General features: G+C 57.6%; 3 protein-coding genes across 7 annotated transcripts in view; 1 reads left to right on the top strand and 2 right to left on the bottom strand.

The window, feature by feature from the left end:
- Positions 1-384: 384 nt before the first annotated feature.
- LOC105495405 (sprouty related EVH1 domain containing 3) lies at positions 385-14,176 on the bottom strand. 5 transcript variants are annotated; one of them, XM_011764886.3, is made up of 6 exons: positions 12,847-14,176; positions 11,179-11,359; positions 9,543-9,711; positions 9,363-9,445; positions 6,895-7,038; positions 385-6,200 (listed from the first exon to the last, which is right to left on the bottom strand). In XM_011764886.3, the coding sequence occupies exons 2-6, from the start codon at positions 11,353-11,355 to the stop codon at positions 5,535-5,537; spliced, it is 1,239 nt and encodes a 412-aa protein (XP_011763188.1). In that variant the 5' UTR covers positions 11,356-11,359; positions 12,847-14,176; the 3' UTR covers positions 385-5,534. The 5 variants fall into 5 exon arrangements, with proteins under 5 accessions (XP_011763188.1, XP_011763187.1, XP_011763186.1 ...); XM_011764885.3 differs by having other exon boundaries at positions 12,851-14,176; XM_011764884.3 differs by lacking the exon at positions 12,847-14,176 and adding an exon at positions 11,823-12,821.
- LOC105495406 (gametogenetin) lies at positions 13,602-17,379 on the top strand. Its single transcript, XM_011764887.3, has 4 exons — positions 13,602-13,704; positions 13,857-13,918; positions 14,403-16,313; positions 17,202-17,379. Exons 3-4 carry the CDS (start codon positions 14,422-14,424, stop codon positions 17,317-17,319), a joined length of 2,010 nt encoding a protein of 669 aa, XP_011763189.2. The 5' UTR covers positions 13,602-13,704; positions 13,857-13,918; positions 14,403-14,421; the 3' UTR covers positions 17,320-17,379.
- Positions 17,380-18,256: 877 nt separating this feature from the next.
- The window catches only part of LOC105495407 (proteasome 26S subunit, non-ATPase 8), a 9,404-nt gene continuing 9,290 nt past the window's right edge, over positions 18,257-18,370 (bottom strand). The window contains exon 7 of the mRNA XM_011764889.2: positions 18,257-18,370. This exon is cut by the window's right edge and continues 112 nt beyond it. Within this exon, the coding sequence (XP_011763191.1) occupies positions 18,345-18,370 (26 nt within the window). The 3' untranslated portion in view covers positions 18,257-18,344.

Raw genomic sequence — 18,370 nt, 5'->3', positions numbered from 1 at the left:
TGTGTTAGATCTAATCTCTTCCTTACAGTATTCTGGTATCCAGTAGTTCCTAGACAATTCTGCTGGAAGTTGGGGGTGGACCAGGAGCCTGGAGGGAAGAACAGGGATAGAACTTGTTCCTTAAGGACAGATCTGAGTAACCCCATAACCCTGTTTACCCCAAGGCAGGACACTTGGCGGGCTATTTGTTGACATAAATCGAATGTTAAAAATTGCCCAGAGGCGGGCCACAGGGGCTCACACCTGTAATCCCCACACTTCAGGAGGCTGAGGTGGGAGGATCGCTTGAGCCCAGGAGTTTAAGACCAGACCAGGCAACATAGTGAGACCATGTCTCTACAAAAACATTTTTAAAATTATCCAGGATTGGTGGTGCGCACCTGTAATCCCAGCTGCTCGGGAGGCTGAGGTGAGGGGATCACTTGAGCTCAGGAGTTTGAGGCTGCAATGAGCTGTGATCATGCCACTGCACTCCAGCCTGGGTGATGATCTCAATTAAAAAAAAAAAAAAAAAATTGGCCGGGCGCGGTGGCTCAAGCCTGTAATCCCAGCACTTTGGGAGGCCGAGACGGGCGGATCACGAGGTCAGGAGATCGAGACCATCCTGGCTAACACGGTGAAACCCCGTCTCTACTTAAAAATACAAAAAAAACTAGCCGGGCGCGGTGGCGGGCGCCTGTAGTCCCAGCTACTCGGGAGGCTGAGGCAGGAGAATGGCATGAACCCGGGAGGCGGAGCTTGCAGTGAGCTGAGATCCGGCCATTGCACTCCAGCCTGGGCGGCAGAGCGAGACTCCGTCTCAAAAAAAAAAAAAAAAATTGCTCCAGCCAAAAACCTGGACTTCCAATCTTGACTCCTCTCTTTATCTCAAACCCCATATATAAATCTGTGGATTCTATTTACAAAGTAGGCCCAGCACCTGCCCACTTCTCCACTCTTCAGGGCCCTCACCCTGGACCTGCCTGCTGCTGTCTTGTCCTGAACCTTCACAGCAGCCTCCTCTTTGGCAAACTGCCCCCCAGCCCACTCCCACTCTGCTGACCACATGCAGCAGAGGGAGCCTGTGAACTGAGTCAGGTCACATCCCTTCCATGCTTGAAATTTCCTGTGGCTCCGTCTCTCTCAGGGTAAAAACCTAAGTCCATTCAATGCCTTCAACGCCTTACAGATCTGCCCCATCGCCCCTCTGCCCTCATCTCCTGGCACTCTCTTCTTTGCTTCCTCCCCTCTCAACACTCTAGCTCCCTGAAGCTCCTCAGACTTACCAGACACACTCCTGCCTCAGGGCCTTGCACTGGCTGTTCCCTTTACTTAAAACACCCTTCCCTGCAGACATCCCCAGGACTCCCTCACCCCCGTCAGGGCTTTATTCAAATGCCAGCTCCTGGCCGGGCACAGTGGCTCACATCTGTAATCACTTGGGAGATTTCCACCTGGAATCACTTGGGACACTTTGAGAGACCAAGGCAGGTGGATCACTTGAGGTCAGGAGTTCGAGACCAGCCTGGCCAACATGGTGAAACCCCGACTCCACTAAAAATACAAAAATTAACCGAGCATCGTGGTACCCACCTGTAGTCCCAGCTACTCGGGAGCCTGAGGCAGGAGAATCGCTTGAACCCAGGAGGCAGAGGCTGCAGTGAGCAGAGATCATGCCACTGTACTCTGGCCTGGGTGACAGAGTCAGACTCCGTCTTAAAACGACGACAACAAATGCCAGCTCCTGAGGAGGGCCTGACCTGGCCACTCTCGCTAAAATGGTGTGTATCCCCCATTCCCACTTTGTTTTTTTCTTTCTGCTATCATTTCTAACATATTAAGTCATTTACTCATTATCTCCGCTATTATAAAGCTCATAAACTCTTTGCAGGAGGGACTTCGGTCTGCTCTGCCCACGGCTTCATCTCCAGTGCTTTCAACAGGGCTTGGCACATAATTAGGTGTTCAATAAATGCACTTGTTGAGTGTCTTATAAAACTCAGCTTGAGGGTCTGATGGGAGAAGGAAGAACTGAAGTAGGAGACTTGTTTGGCAGTTCAGGAAGGTGAGTGGGTGGGGTGCACAGAGGCAAATAAATAACACAGGCTGAGACTTTGTCACAGACATTTCTTGGAGCAGATCTCGTGCCCCCTCCCCCGATGACAAGGCTGGGTCTTTGGCCCCCATCCTCCCCCACCACTTCAGCCTGCACTGACACTAACAATATTGAGGTCACAGACTGGCTTAGAATCAAGATCAGGAAGATATGTGTTGGGGTGCTTCCCCCAAATCTGGGGGCCAAGCATCCAATCTGAGGGGCAAGCGGCTGGGAAATTGGGCCTGGGGGCTCTAGGGTCTGAGGTCTGCCTGGCTCCCAGGGCGGCCCTCCATGCACCCCTGATTTGGGGGCAATGAAGGGGAATCATGGATCAGAGGTGGGTCTCACCAGGGAGCAGGACTGGGGGACCTGGGAGAGGCGCTGCTGGGAAGTGGTGGCCAGGGGACCTTTCCCCAGCCCCCACCGCTTCATCTGCAGATCCCACAGCACCGTACAGCACTCTGGTCCCCCGTCCCACCCCTCCCCAAAACGAGGTAGGTTAAGAATGGAGCTTCCCCCCTGCCCACCACGGAAGGGGGGAGACCGAGGCACAGAGAGGGGCATGGGAACCCAGGCTGCCCCAGCCCCCAATCCCTCCACCCTCAGCTCTGGTGGGTCTGACAGTGATGAGAGCTGGGCAGAGTGGGGAGGGGAGAGACACCCCCGCTTTTCTCTCACCCATCCCAGGGTCTGGTTGGGAGTGCTGAATCTCACAGGTTCCGGATGTAATAAATAATTAATAATTTAAAGGAAGAGACAGAGGACCTATCCCTTGAACCCCAACAAGGCCATCCAAGTCTGGGTAATGAAGAAAGGTTAAGTGCACAGTTCCAGATGCTTGGGGCCAGATGCAGGTTCCAAGCCCACACAACACTGAGGCTGTCTTGCTCCAAGACCTTGATGCCCCCATACAGGACACCAGATCTTCAATCCACTGGAAGTCCCATTTCACTTGGGGAAAAAAAAGCCTGTGGCACTCCCCCCTTGCACAGAAGAAGACACTCAGCGGGCCACAGGCTTTCAAACTTCCTGAAGCAACTTCTAACTCTAAAGTGGAAGAGAGCCAGGCGCAGTGGCTCGCGCCTGTAATCCCAGCACTTTGGGAGGCTGAGGCAGGTGGATCACAAGGTCAGGAGTTCCAGACCATCCTGGCCAACATGGTGAAACCCTATCTCTATTCAAAATACAAAAAACTAGCCGGGTGTGGTGGCACATGCCTGATATCCCAGCTACTCGGGAGGCTGAGGCAGAAGAATGGCTTGAACCCGGGAGGGGGAGATTGTGGTAAGCCGAGATTGTGCCACAGAACTCCAGCCTGGGTGGTAGAGCGGGATTCTGTCTCAAAACAAACAAACAAACAAATAAATAAATAAATAGGAAGAGAAGGGGTTAATGGAGGGGCAGAACATAAAAGGTGGAACTTGAACCTGGACTAGGAATTAAGGTTGAACTTGAAGGAAGATCTGCAAGGGTGGGGGCTGTGGGACAGCAGAGCCATAGCTAGCCTGAAAGGTTCCATTGCACACACTTCCAAGGGCACAGCATGGCCAGCAGACTGGTGTGACTTCCAGCTCCTCGAAACCCTGGGCTGTATGCCTTCACTTAATGAAGACTCTGCATAATCATCTGTGACAATGCTGGGTCCTAGACATGACAGTGACGGAGCTCCTAGTTGGTCCCTTTTTTTTTTTTTTCTTTAAGAGACAGGGTCTCACTACATTACCCAGGCTGGTCTCAAACTCCTGGCCTCAAGCGATCCTCCTTCCTTGGCCTCCCAAAGTGCTGGGATTACAAGGCATGAGCCACTGCGCCCCACCCTGGGCAGTCCTACAATGAGTTCCAAATGCAAGGGATCCCACCCTAAGATAAAGGGGTAATTCTGAGGATTGCTGGGGGCTTGGGCTGGGATCCTTGGGACCAGAATTCCAGAGTCTGGAACCTTGGAGTTTTGGGGGCCTATGGATGGCAGGATTCAAGGGGCAGCAGGTCTCCAAGGATGGACAAGTGGGGCTGGGGGAATCGGATGTAGAGGCATCTTGGGGTTCATCAGGCTAGAGAGGTTTGAGTCCAAAGAAATATGGGGTCTGAGGGTGCTAGGGTCTTGGGGCACCGCAAATCTGAATGCCTCTGGTTTGGAGGGACGAAGGTCTTGGATCAGGAACAATCCCAGTGTTGTAGGGTCTTGAGCCTTGCATTTGGGGGTCAGTGGCACCTTTGGGGTATTGGATCCAGTGCTCCTAAAGTACCTTGGGGTCACTCAGGGGCTGAGGGCCAAGGGGGTCAGAGGTCTGGGTCGCCATGAGCATCCCATCTTCTGGGAGCTGGATTCCCAGCCCTTAAGGGGTCGGGAATCTGTGGATAGAAAGAAGCTGAAGATTCCAGGGCATTTGGGGTCTCAAAATCCAGGTCCAGGAGGAACTGTGAGAGGGCTGTTTGAGAACTCGAGACCAGTATCTCGGGCCCTGAAGTGTTGGTAGCCTTCAGTCGCACATTTGAGGGCACTAGGCACCTCTGAGTCCTATAAATGATATCCAAAGCTCCTGAGAACCCTGGCTTTGGGGTGGGTGGACCTATGGAGGTCTTTGATCCCTGGCTTCCAGAGCATCTTGGTGTCTGATATGTGGATCTTGGGGGCTCTGGGATGGGCATCCCAAGTCATTTTGGTAAGAGAACATCTCGTGTTTGAGTATATCCGAGCACTCAGTGCATCATAAGGAGTCCGGGGTCCTAGGGTGTCTGGGGGTTCCCTGGACATCTTAGACTTCAGTGTTCCTGGATTGGAGGCCAGGTCTGCGGGCACTCAGTTGTGGGCAGATGTTGGGGCAGCATCTGGAGATTCCAGAGCATAACAGAGTTTCAAACTCTGTTTGAAACTGTCCCGGGGGTCCTGCTGTCTCAGGGGTCCTGAGACTGTAAGAGTGTCTCAGATGTGGGGGCACCAGGTCTTAGGTGAACATTCAGGGACTGTTTGGGGGTGACTCTAGGTCCTATGGTCTCAAGATCTGATCTGGGAGTTGAATAAAGGCAGAGTCAGGTATGGGCAAGTCCTGACTAATTGTGGGGCTGTAATCTGAGGGACATGGTGCCAGGCGTGACCGGGGTCTATGTCGTTCATTTCAACAGGGACCTGCCCTTTCAGGGATCTATGCGCTCCCTGGCCCTTCTGAGATGCAAAGTATGGGGACGCCTGGAGCCTCCTCGTGGGGTGTAGGGGTGGGGGAACGCCAGAACTCAGTACGCCTGGGACCTCTTGGACAGACATCCCAATGAAGCTGGGGCTGGGGTCTCTCAGTCCTAGGTTTGGGTTCCAGGTTCCAGGTCTGAGATCTCTCAATCCAAACTCAAGCTCCAAGTTCCGGATGTGCCTAGGTTTGGGTTTTAGGTCCGAACGGAGTCCCGGGTCCTGGACCCTCAATTTTGGGTCCTCGGGCCGGCTAGGGGACCCATCAGGCCGTCCTCACCGCGCAGCCTCCTCGTGGCGACCCCCGCAGCCGGCGCAACCGCATCGCGCTGCGACCCAGTGGCACGCGCGCAGGGGCGCGTAGCAGCAGAGGCAGGGCACTGCCAGGGAGAGCGCGGCCAGAGCGGCCCAGCGCGCGGCGGGGCGCGGGTGGCCCGGCTCGCAGGCGCACGGGTCCGAGAAGTCGCCCTCGGCGTCCGACAGGCAGTGGTAGAGCAAGCTCTCGGCGCACCACAGGCAGCTCAGACGGCGCACCAGGAGGCGACCCGGGTCCGGGGCCTCTGCGCAGCGGCCGCCACGCCCGTCTGCTCTGCGGCGGAAGAGCGCGCGGCAATGCACACAGCGTGCTGCCTCCTCCGCCTCAGGGGAGGCCTTGGCAGGCGCAGAGGCTGGGCCCGGGCCGGGGGGTGGGCGAGCTGGGGGCGCTGGGGGCGCAGCCTCGGTCAAAGGGGCAGGTAGTGCCGCTGGGGGCCCCAGGGCGGCGCCCCTCAACGCGCCGGTCTTGGCGAAGCGCACGACGCAGGTGGACAGGGAGAGGGGCGCGGGTGGCCCGGAGCGCCGGTAATCCTCGTAGCCGCGGCCGCCCCACCCCAGGCCCCCTGCCCCTGCCAGGGGCTCTGAGGGCTCCGGAATCCCCGTGAACGGTAGAAGCGGCGGGTAGCTCTGCAGGACGAAGGGACAAAGAGATCAGAATCCATCCCAGTCTCAGCCTCAAGGATCCAGTTCCCTAGCGCACTCTTGGGTCTGGGATTGAGATTTTCAAGACCCCAGCTTGCTTCTCTCCCAAGGTCCCTCAATCCCCACTTTTCTCCAGGGACAGACAGAGGAATCCACGCACCAACCCCACACCTTTAAGGACCCAGAGGCCGAAGGTTCCCAGTCCTGTCCTCTCTTAAGATCCAAGAGCCCCAGCTCCCAGCCCCCTCCATCTTGAGATCCAGGGGTTCTGGACCCAGCCACCTCCTCCTTAAAGGCGCAGGAGTTTGGTTCCTGGGCCCCTTTTACCCTCCTGGGTACTGACTCGCCCACCCTCCTCGTTAATTTAACAGTCCTCTTCCAGGAGTTCCCCAAATATACACTCTGAAAATGGTCCTAAACCTCTCTGGACTTCGGAACCCCTTAAAATCTCCAAGAGCGCAAGGAGACTCGGGAAGCCCGCACCCAAGCCTCCAAGCAACCCAGGCCTCCAAGCCTCTCCCTATTTCCCCGCCGCTTTCTCCCAGTCCCGCCCAGTTATCAGGTCAGCCATCCCCTGGAATCTGTGGTTTTTCACCCCCCTGGACCATGGCTCCCGCTCCCTTTGGGTCCCGAGTGCACCGCCCCATTCCCCCAGGAGCCTCAGGCTCTCAGGTCGCACCTGAGCTGAGGAGCGGCGGCGCTGGGGGGGCGTGGTCGGCCCGAAGCCTGAAGCTGACTCCATCGTGATGACGGGGGCCGCAGCGGCGCTGGGAGGCGTCTCCTGGCGGCTGTGACTGGAGGAGGAGTCGCTGTCCACGTGGGACTGGAGGAGATTGGCTGCCTCAGAGCGGGGACACGCCCCCGCACAGCCGATGCCCTCCCATAGACCCCCTCCCATTGAGAGCGAGGGCTCTGCGACCAGGAAGGCCTGGGTTCAAACCCTGGCTCTGTCACTGGTTGTGTGACCTCCGGCAAGTGAGCTCACCTCTTGGAGCCTCAGTTTCCTCCTCTGTAAAACGGGGATCCTAAGAGTACCTATTCATAAGGATGCGGTTAGGGCCACTGTCAAGGGCACAGCACATGCCTGAAGTACTGGGAGAACTGGAAATGCTTATTATTATTTTTGTGGAACTCTTTTCCTGATCTAACCAGCTCGCCAAACCTGCAGAACATCTAATGGTCTTCCCGCTTCTCAGAACCCCCCTCCCCGGGGCAGCCAGCTGCCTTCCTCTCTCACTCCCAGCCCCACACTTTTATTGGGGCAGTCCCACCCACTCTGAGTGCTCCTCTTCCCATGCAAACCAGCCTCTGTTCTGAAACTAGCCGAAACATGACTTCTCAGACCCTTAGCTTCCTTTCTGTCACTTGGGCATAACTCCTACCTCATCTGCACACTGCCTTCAATAGACATTCATTGAGCACCCACAACGTGCCAGACTCACAAAGACCACAGTGCAGATTCCAGAGGGGGCCTGGACAGCAGAGCATCTTTCCCGGGTAAGCGCGCGATGTCGTCTGCAACTGTTGTGGCCCCACTTCATCTCCCATGACCCTGGAATCCCCCCACTTTTCTGCCCAGGGAATCAATTTTGTTCCTGCAGGTGTTTTCCGTAACTCCCATGGTTTCCAGCAAGTGCCAAATTGCACCCGATATTATGTGCATTCATTCATTCAGTTTATTCAACACATATTTACTAAACACTTACTGTGTGCCAGGCACTGTTTCAGGCATTGGAGACACAGCAAGAAACCAACAAAAGATCCTTGCCGGCCTGAAGCTGACATTCTAGCATGGGAGATAGACCATAAACTAATAGATAAGAAGAAAATAGGCCAGGAAATACGCCTGTAATCCCAGCACTTTGGGAGGCCAAAGCGGGCGGATCACAAGGTCAGGAGTTTGAGACCAGCCTGGCCAACATAGTGAAATCCCATCTCTACTAAAAATACAAAAAATCAGCTGAGCACCTGTAATCCCAGCTGCTTGGGGGACTGAGGCAGAAGAATCCCTTGAACCTAGGAGGTGGAGGTTACAGTGAACCAAGATTGTGTCCCTGCACTCCAGCCTGGGTGACAGTGCAAGACTGTCTCAAAAACAAAAAAGATAATAGTAATTTCAGAAAGGAAATAAGGAAAATGCTTTAGAACATGGGAAAAAATTAGCACTAGACAAGGGGCATTGATAGATTGCAATTTTAAATGGAATACTTAAATTTAAATACTCAGGGAGGCCATCTGAGAAGTTGATATTTGTGTAAAGCCCTGAAAGAAACAAGGGAATGAGCCACAAGGAAATCTGTGAGTGTTCCAGGCAACAGCCAGTCCAGAGGCGCTGGGGCAGGACTGTGCCTGCCATGTTAGAGTAAGAGCCAGGAGGCTGTGTGGCTGGAGCCGAGTAAGCAAGGGGGCCAGACACACAGGGCCACATGGCATGGGATCTCATATGCCACTGTAAGGACTTTGTCCTTTACCTGAGTGAGCTGGAGCCCTGGGAGGGTTCCAAGTGTGGGAGGGGCATGATCTGACTCAGCCGTTGGTAGGGATCCTCTGGCTGTGTGTGGGGGAGGGAGGGAAGGAGTTGACAGTGAGAAGCTACTGAGATGGTCCAGTTGGGAGATGAGTTTGGACGGTACCAGGTTGGAGGCAGATTGTGATGGTTTGGAAAGTGGAACCAATATTTGCTGACAGATGAGATGAGACGCATAAAAGATAAGAGGAGTCAGGGATGACTCCAAGGTTTAGAGCCTGAGTAACTGGAAGCATGGGGTTGCCATTAATTTGTTCATCCATTTACTTTTAATATTTATTCATTTTTATTGCTTATATATATATTTTTTCAATTTTCTGCCTTTCCACACTAGAATAGAAGCTCCAGGAGGAAAGGAACTTTTTGTTCACTGATGTAACCCAGTGCCTAAAACACTGTCTGGTATACAAAAGGTGCACAATAAGGACCTTTGAATGAATGTGTGAATCATGACAGGGCAGAAAGACTAGAATAACTGGGATTGAATTGACGCTCATAGTTTGGGCCCAGTTTTGTGTCCCCAGCATGTGGCATGGTGCCTGTTATACAGCAGGTGCTCAAGAATGTTCATAGAATCAACACCCCTGCCCTCCCAGCAGAGAGGCATCCTGGACACTCACCGTCAGAGGGCAGGGGGTCTCTGCAGTATCCTGGGAAGGAGAGGAGGAGGAGGAGGAGGAGGAAGAGGAGGGGGTGAGTGAGCCTGGGGCAGGGAGAGAGGCAGAGAGTGAGTTCCTTGAGCCCAGCTTCTCCTCCCGCTCCCAGGTCAGCCCCCAGTGCACACCACCTGGGCTGCTCACCTCGACCCAGCGCGGCCAGCGCAGCCAGCAGGCTCTTCTGGAACTCATCAGCCTCTGCAGGGCTCTGAAACGTCAGTCCAAACTTGCAGTCACCCAGGCTCCAGTGGTGAAAGATGGGATTCACCTTGTTGTAAACCAAGCCTGGCTTCAGGGTACACTCCAAGGTCGTCTGAGGGGCAGGAGGAGAGCAGGGTCAGGTACCCCAACCCAGACATGCCTGTGACATCTCCTCCATCACCAGCCCTCATGCACACCCTAGTGTCTTCTTACACCTAGGCCACCAGCCCTAGGTGTAACCCTGAACCCTGATCAATGCTGATATGACTCCCCAGTTTTACTTGTTTTGTTTTTTGAAACAGTCTTACTCTGTCACCCAGGCTGAACTGCAATGGTGTGATCAGGTCTCACTGCAGAGTCAACCTCCCAATCTCAAGTGATTCTCCCGCCTCAGCCTCCCAAAGTGCTGGGATTACAGGCATGAACCCCCACACCCAGCTACGCCCAGTTTTACTGAACACACCTCTGATGCTCAAATATTTTCCCAACCCCTGTATTTTCCTAATACCTCCCGCTGATACCCCTGTAGAAACCCCGAATCTTACTGAATGCCCCAAAATATTGTTAACCCCTTTCTGATAACCCAGCATCCCCACTCTGGCTCAAAAATACTTCCCAGACTTTACTGAACATCTCACAATATTATTGTTAATCCTCTTCTAGTAATAATCTCTGGAAACTTTACCCAAAAATGTTCTCTCTTTTTTTTTTTTTTTTTTTTTTTTTTTTTTCCAGATGAGCTTTCTCTGTGTTGCCCAGGTTGGTCTCAAACTCTGGGCTCAAGCAATCCTCCTGCATCAGCCTCATGGGTGGCTGGGATTACATAGGCACTGTATCCAGTGCTTACCCCAAAATAGTCTTATTAAACTTCCACAGATTCCCCCTCAGATGCTAGCCAACACCCTATTGGTGTTCCCTCAAATCCTTGCTTAGTATCACCATATTCTTTCACTCCATTTCAAATCCCCCCACTGAATCCTGCTCTGAAACAAAACCTTTCCCCCAAGCCTTTCACACAATCCATATCTTTCTACTGCATCCCTAGCTGAAACTTCAACACTCTCCCTCCACATTGTGCCAGACAGCCCAGTTATTCCTGATAAACCCATATATAGAATTGTCACCCATCTCTGACACTTTCAAATGGACCCCAGCAAATGCTTTCCTACACTTAGGGCAGACAAGGGCCAGGTGGTGTAGGGCCTCGTGGCGAGGATCTCTGAGCAAGGTGGAGGGTTTTGAACAGAGGAGGGACATGGTCTGAGTCGGGGGGTGGGGGGAGGCAGTGCCCCTGTGGACCAGACAGGGGGCTGGAGAGGGGAGCAGGAGCAGTACAGGGAGACAACGAGGAGGCTGCTGTGATAGTCTGGCTGGAAGTGGCAATGGACTGGACCTTCCTAACACCCCATGTATCCTGCAATTCCCAACTCTTATCTACAGGACAGATATTCACTCCCAAACTTCACACCCCAGCTTGATTTCTGGGCTGGGAGGCAACCTGACCTCTGCTCCACACACCAGCCCCACTCCCCTCCCTCCCCAGGTCCCTACCCTCCCCGCATGCCCCAGGGTGGCTCACTTTCTGGTCCCGGAGGCGCTCCCCGTGGATGACGTAGTGCCCCTGGCGGGCCCCCCCCTCGGGCCTGGCCCCTCGGACCCGACACACGCTCACCTGGCTGAGGCCCCCGCCCCCCACAGGCAGCCAGCCCCCACTGGAGTCATCTCGGGCCATCACCACAGCTCGGACCCGCACCATGTACCTGCAGGAGGTGGGGGGAAGGACAGGGACAACACAGTCATGAGCTCAAATCCTGCTCTCCCATGGAATGTTCCCCTAACCCTCATCTCCCCTCCAACTTTATCTCTCACGTCTGGGTCGACTGCACCCTAAGCTAGCGATACCCACCTTCAACCCCATGGCCACCTTCTACCACATGGCTCCTTTCTTCCTCATGCCTTCTCTTCTCTCCCACCTCTATCTTCTTCTCCATGTCTGCCCTTTCTCTCTGTACCCACCTTTCCCCCATCTCTCCGTCCCCACCCCCACAGCCCTGGTGTTGCACTCCCCTCCCCCTCCTGCTCATCCCTATTACCCCCTTCTCCTCCCTCAGCACATACCCACAGCCCCACCCAGTGCTCCCCCTCACAGCTGGGTGCCTGCGCATATATATTTTCTCTGGGCCCATCAACTCAGCTCCCGTTCTCCCACCCCTGCCTCCGCACCCTGTCGTCCAGGTCACAGGCTGGGTGAGAAACCCAGGCTCTTTCCCCCCCCACCCCTTCCCGGATTTATGAATGAGACCGGATGCAAAGCTCACTGAGTCACCCAGCAACGGGAGATGGGCAGGGAACAGGGAGAGAACCAGAAATGGCCAGAAAGAGAGGCTCAGAGGGAGATGGAGGCAGAGGAAGTCAGAAACGGGCGACCGAAGACACATCCAGAGAGCATTTCATTCACAAAAATCAAGGCTGCTCCCTCAGGCCCCAGCCGAGGGAAGCCAGGGGGGAAAGATGGGACTGGGGGGGAGATTGATCCTTCCTCCCTCTTCCCTTCCCGCCCCCCAGCCCCAGCATCCTTCAGAACCATTTTACCCCGCCCCCCAGCTCAGGGGACGTAGCCCTCCGCCCAGTAATCGGGATCAGTGTCCAGCCCCTCACTGCCACCCAGCACAGGGACCCTGGCGTCCCAACCTTAGGGACCCAGACGAGCTCTAGCCCCCTCCCCCACCTGCAGGCTGCTGGGTTTCCCCGGCCCTTCGGGAGGGGAAGGGGCGGCCGCAGCGCCCCCAGCCCCCTTTTCTCAATGGGATGGGATTTTGTGAATGAGCAGTCACGTGACGCTGCTTCCTTTGTCCGCCCGCCTCCCCCGACAACAGGTGAAGCAGGGAACGAGGGCAGGGGTCCCCCCAGGGCCTAACTGGAATGGGGCACTGGGATTTCAGCGTGTCCTACGCTCCCCACACATCCTGTGTCCCCCGCGGGGGGGAGTGGTCCTCAGCGTTCCTCAATGGTGAGGGTCCAGGACGGAATTTTGTGAATGGGGCTTCCTCGGAGAAAGTCCAGACCCCCCAAATGAAGATTGGTACCCCGAATGGCTGCCGCGCAGTTTGAGGGGTCCCCACTCCCTAGTCCTCCCAGCCGGGGCCTGGGGGGCGCCTGGGTGGGCAGAAGGCGCAGCGCGGTCCTGGCCGCCCCCTCATCGGGGCAGGCAGTCTGTCAGCCCCCGCCCCCTCGCCCCCCTCGGCACCTGCCTGCGAGGCTCCGGCCGGGCTCCGAGCGGCGGCGACGCGGCCTCCTCCTCCTCCTTTTCGTTCCGGCTCCCTCGCTGGCTCCGGCGGCGCTGGAGACGGGCACCGGGAGCCGGGGCGAGGGGGGAGGGAGGGGGAACCTGGAAGACGGGTGGGGGGGGGAAGGGGCGGCTGGGGGAGGGGTAAGAGCGAGGCGGGCTTACTTGCCTGCTGGGTCCTAGAGCCCGGCACTAGCTCTAGCGAGCAACCCCCCAGCCCCCATTTTCTTAAGATCCAGAGGGGATCCCCCACTTTTCCACCCATCTGCGCCATTAGCCTCTAATGCTATGAGGAGGGGATAGGGGCAGGGACAGGGGCTGGTCTCAAGGTTCTAAAGAGGCGGTGGTCTACGCTGTGGCTTCGAAATAGGAGGGGCTGAGTGCCTGGCAGGGTTCGATAAGGGGTGGGGCGAGAAGGGAGCCTTCACGTGTGGGTGGGGTTGGAGGGCCTGGGTATAACGAGGTTTGGATGCTGAAGGCGAGGACTAGTGCGTGCGTCACGGAAGGGGCGGGCCCACGGTGGATGGGCCTTTTCGGCGCGCCGGGGCATGGAGAGGGTCTTGGGAAACGATGTTGCTGGGTCTTAAAAAGGCGGAGCTTAGAAGTAAATTGCCTCAGGGGCGGGGCAGATGAGAGGTCCAAAGGGGAGGAGCGACGCCTGGGTGTTCGCGTGGGCGGGGCCTCGGGAGGGAATAAGGAGAGGGGCGGAGCATTCTAAAGGGGAGGGGCTAAGGAGAACAACCCAAAGGGGTGGAGCTTAGAACCAGAAGGCCGGGGGGCGAGGAAGAAGACCTCGGAGTATTTCAAGGGGAGACCCAGGTTCGTAAGGGACCGGGCTCCCGCGGGCTCGCAGGAGGGCGGGGCCTCGAGCTCCAGGGGCGGGGCCTAGATCTCGGGGTCCGCCCTCGCTGTCTCGCCCACTTGCCTTCACCCGCACCCCCGTTCTTTTCGGTTATTTTCTGCTACGGCAGTTCCCTGCCCTGCCCCGGGCCCAGGGGGCCGCTGTCTGAACTCTGGTCGGCTGGAGGACTCGGTGAGTGGGCTCCTCTGGGCGGAGGCGGGGCCAGGGCAGAGCTTGGGGACAGGGGTGGAGCTTGAGTGTGGATGCCAGCTAGTAGATAGACCTGGCGCGGGAAGAGGTTTAGGGGTGAGGCCTGAGGATCTGCCGCTGTCTGGGAAGAGGGCGGGACCCAGGTGATCTAGAGAGAGGCGAGGAGTCAGAGAGTTAGAGGAGAGGACTGAGGGATCAGCATGACCAGCCAAGGGGACAGGCATGGAACCTCAGTACATAATGGGGCAGGTACTGAAGTGTCTGAACAGCAGCTGTGTTGGGGACATGGGAAAGAAGGCGTGATTGTCGAGGGTCGAGGAATAGGAGTGCTACCTAAGGACTTGGGCCTGATCGGATCGTGGAGAACAGGGGCGGGGCCGGTGCGGACGCATTAGATCAAGTACAGCCAGCCTCATAGGGTCCCCACGGCCCTGGCAGGCTGACTGGCGTAAGTTTTTCTGATCAGTCTCCCAGCTCCGTCAGAAATGGGGAACGTGCAGTCGGAGCCATCGGCGGGTGGGGGCTCCCGAAAAGAGCAGGCCTCGGACCGCGCCCCCGACTCCCGCCAGACGTCCCTGGTGGAGCCCGAGATGACCTCCCAGGCCATGCGCCTGACTCGCGGGCTGGGTGTCTGGTTCCCTGGCAGCTCCGCACCCCCGGGACTCCTGGTACCCCGGGAGCCCCAGGCCTCACCCTCGACCCTGCCCCTCACCTTAGAACGGCCCTCTCCAGTGATGTCCCCTCCTGAAGAGGCGGCCGCGGTCTCTGCACCACCCCCAGCCCCCGCGGGGACCCTGCTGCCCGGCCCGTCTAAATGGCAAAAGCCCGCGGGCACTCCAGTGCCCCGGATCCGCGGCCTGCTGGAGGCGAGCCATCGCGGCCAGGGCGACCCTCCGAGCCTCCGCCCGCTGCCGCCGCCGCCGCCGCCGCCGCCCCCGCCCCGGCAACTATCCGTAAAGGACACTGTCCCGAGGGCCCCATCCCAATTTCCGCCGCCCCTGGAGCCTTGGAAGCCGCCACCACCATTACCTTCTGAACGGCAGCCGGCGGACCGCAGAATCACTCCTGCTCTGGCCACACCCGCCTCAACCCCCACAGAAAGCCAGGCTGGGCCGGGCAACCAGGGCCAGACGGCCGGTAGGGCTCGCGGAGGGGCGCCTCCCCAGGCGGGCGAAGGCGAAATGGCCCAGCCTGTGGCTTCCGAGTCCGGCCTGAGCCTGCTGTGTAAAATCACCTTCAAGTCGGGGCCCTCTTTGGCCCCTCCGGCAGCCTCGAGTTCCTTAGCAGCCAAAGCTTCGCTCGGGGGCGGCGGAGGCGGCGGCCTCTTTGCTGCCTCGGGTCCCATCTCTTACGCCGAGGTCCTGAAGCAGGGGCCCCTGCCTCCTGGATCCGCTCGCCCCCTGGGAGAGGTTCCTCGAGGGGCACAGGAAGCTGAGGGAGGTGATGGAGACGGCGAAGGGTGCTCTGGTCCTCCCTCGGCGCCTGCGTCCCAAGCCCAGGCCCTACCGCCGCCACCCTACACCACCTTCCCAGGCTCAAAGCCCAAATTCGACTGGGTTAGCGCTCCCGACGGCCCTGAACGCCACTTCCGCTTCAACGGGGCTGGCGGAGGCATCGGGGCGCCGCGACGGCGTGCGGCTGCACTCTCTGGGCCTTGGGGCTCCCCTCCGCCACCACCAGGGCAGATGCACTCAGCTCCCGGGCCCCGGAGGCCCGCACCTGCCCTACTGGCGCCGCCTATGTTCATCTTCCCGGCACCCACTGGCGAGCCCATGCGCCCGGGGCCTCCAGGCCTGCAGGAGTTACCACCGCTGCCACCGCCCACGCCGCCGCCCGCGCCCCCGCCCACACCGCCGCCCACACTGCAGCCACCAGCGCTCCAGTCAACGCCACTGCCGATGGCTCCTCCGCTCTCCCCGGGCCTGGGCCACGAGGCGTCAGCCCTGGCTCCCACCCTAGCCCCTGCTCTGCCCCCAGCCTTAGCCGCCGACCAGGCCCCGGCCCCGGCCCCGGCCCTGGCCCCAGCCCCATCCCCAGCTCCCACCGTGGCTGAGCCCTCGCCGCCTGTGTCCGCGCCCGCACCCGCGGCTGCACCCATCAAGACCCGCACGCGCAGGAACAAGGGTTCCCGTGCAGCCCGGGGCGCAACCCGTGAGGATGGCTTGCCTGGAGACGGTCCTCGTGAAGGAGCTACAGCTACAGTGCCGGACAGCAGCGGTGGAGGGGGTGGTGGCAGCGGGGCCTCTCAGACTGGGGCAGCTAACACCCGCACTGCGCGCCACTGGCCGCCCTTCCAGGTGCTTAACTCCTGTCCCTGCAAGTGTTACTGCCGCCACCAGCCACGCCATCGCCGCCTGCCACGCAACGTCTCTGCCTGGTGAGAGGAGGGGAGAAGGGACCGGAGGGTGCCCAACCCCAGACTGCTGGATAGAGTCCTACTCAACCCTTTGGTTTCCTGGCCCTAGAATGACCCGTGTCCTTCCTCTCCACCACATCTCAAACCTAGCTAAGCTCCACCCTTCAGGACCAAGAGGACCCTTGATCCCATGCTGACCTTTGACGGGAAAGGGGACACCCTGGCCCAGCCCTATGGCATCCGATACCTAAGTGGATTCTTGGCCCTCCTGTACTTCTCTTGGAGCCATCAGAGAGGGAGGCTGGTCCCAGCTGGCCTGACCCTATACACTGCCTTGACCCTGTCCTTGAGGGTATCAAGGAGGACCACATCCCAGGCCACTCAGGGATGGGGGTGAGATGACTGTCTTCCTGGAACCAAATGGGGGTACATGCAGGCCTCCAACGTTACTGGGCACAGGGGCAGCCCTGGACTCCTGACCCCTCTAGCCTCTGGCAACTTCTCCTGACTCTGGGACTCAAGGCTTCTGCCACCAGAGGGCACTGATGTCCCAGCTCTTGTGCTGGGGAGGCTCCTCCTGAGTCTCTCATCCAAGGGGGACATTGCATCCTCCAGCTACCCCCTACCCACACTGAATCACCAGATCTGGCCACTGGGGTCTGATCCTGGCTCCTGGGAGTGCTGAACCACTGGGAGACTGCCCTGGACCTCTTGAGGCTTAGCTGTGACACTCTCCAGTCCTCAGCTCCCTTTCCTATTAGGTGGACACAGCCCTGCCCTGAACTGCCTTTGGGATATTCCAATATGGCCTTCAGAAGCTTCCTTATTCATATGGGGACAGGGAGGCCCTAGAAGGGCTAGGGGCCTGGTCACATTGCCAGGCTTTGCTGACTCTATCCTCCCCCCTAGGCTGAGCACACCCACCAACCACCTGGGCGAGCCACCCTGGGTTGCCACCATCAAGCTGGCCGGCTCCCTGGTGGCTGGGCTGGAGCACTACGACCTGCAGGCCACCCATTCCAACTGAGTGCAGTCGGCTCAACACTCTCCACCTTCCCCTCCATGACAATAAAATAACCAATCCAGATGCCAGCAGCCTGTCAATCACTTGCCAAGGTGATTGGGTAGGGTACAGCAGGGCAGGCTCGCCATTAAAGCACATCTTGGGAACAAAAGGGAGGCTGGACCAGAGCAGCAGTAACTGAGGTTCCATTCACCCAGCACCCAGACTGATGGGCCCAGGGCAGGGGGGATCTGATTCCCCTCAATCCATAAGCCCTAATTCTGAGCTGACCTGGTACCAAGCTCACAGGCTCAGCACAAACCACTGTGCAAAGGAGTGATCATTCCCATTTTACAGTTGGGAAAACTAACTCTGGAACACTTGTGAAATTTCCACATCCCACAAGGGATTCAGCCAGATTTGGACCCTGCGCCTTGAACACCTTCCCAAGAATTTCAAGGCAGGAAACCTAGGCTGAGGGGTGTGCGGGGAGGTCCTCAATCACACATTGGCTCAGGGAGGGTGGGAGCCACAAGCCCACACCAGGGCCCACACCTTTTGATGCGCACAGGGCTCAAACGGGCAGCCTACAGACGGGTTCCATTTCACATATCATTTGAAAAATTGTTTAATTCATCACCAACATTTATTCTTTTTAATAGGACACTTCACCCGCTTTGTTGAAAAAATCTGGTACCCTGGCCCAGCATTCCTGTGTGTCCACAGTTGGCTAGAACAGTCCCCCTACGTGGGGCCATGCCCTCCTGCAGGCCACAGTGCTGCTGGGGCCCTACAGTGGGCGTCTGTGTTTGAGGCCCTGAGCAATGCCCACCAAACAGAGGCTTACCCAGTTGGAGGGTGTTATCTCCAACCCCTGAGCGCCCCAAAACCTCCAAGTTCTTCAGAGATAAGAACTTGTCTCTCTGCCATCCCAACTGGGGAGACAAGGGCCTGGAAGAGGGAATGTCAATCCACCTTTATTGGACGAAACCCTGCAGTGTAACTGTTTTAAATAACTCATGCCCTGCCCCACCCAGTGCCCAGTGGGCTCAGACGATCATCTCCAGCTGCCGGG

This window comes from Macaca nemestrina, chromosome 20 (genome assembly GCF_043159975.1).
Source record: "Macaca nemestrina isolate mMacNem1 chromosome 20, mMacNem.hap1, whole genome shotgun sequence".
Lineage (NCBI taxonomy): Eukaryota > Metazoa > Chordata > Mammalia > Primates > Cercopithecidae > Macaca > Macaca nemestrina.
The sequence above is the reverse complement of the archived record's forward strand: the minus strand, read 5'-3'. Positions and strand labels throughout refer to the sequence as shown.

Bases quoted from the DNA above. Each gene is read 5' to 3' on its own strand.
- LOC105495405 (XM_011764884.3), bottom strand. From the start codon at position 12,037: ATGTGTCTTCGGTCGCCCGTTTCTGACTTCCTCTGCCTCCATCTCCCT. The intron at 9,712-11,178 runs GTGAGCCACCCT...CCTGCCCCTCAG, and splicing joins AGCGCCTCCGGGACCAGAAA to ACGACCTTGGAGTGTACCCT. The intron at 9,446-9,542 runs GTGAGCAGCCCA...TCCCTGCCCCAG, and splicing joins GCTGGCCGCGCTGGGTCGAG to GCTCACTCACCCCCTCCTCT.
- LOC105495406 (XM_011764887.3), top strand. From the start codon at position 14,422: ATGGGGAACGTGCAGTCGGAGCCATCGGCGGGTGGGGGCTCCCGAAAA. The intron at 16,314-17,201 runs GTGAGAGGAGGG...CCTCCCCCCTAG, and splicing joins CCACGCAACGTCTCTGCCTG to GCTGAGCACACCCACCAACC.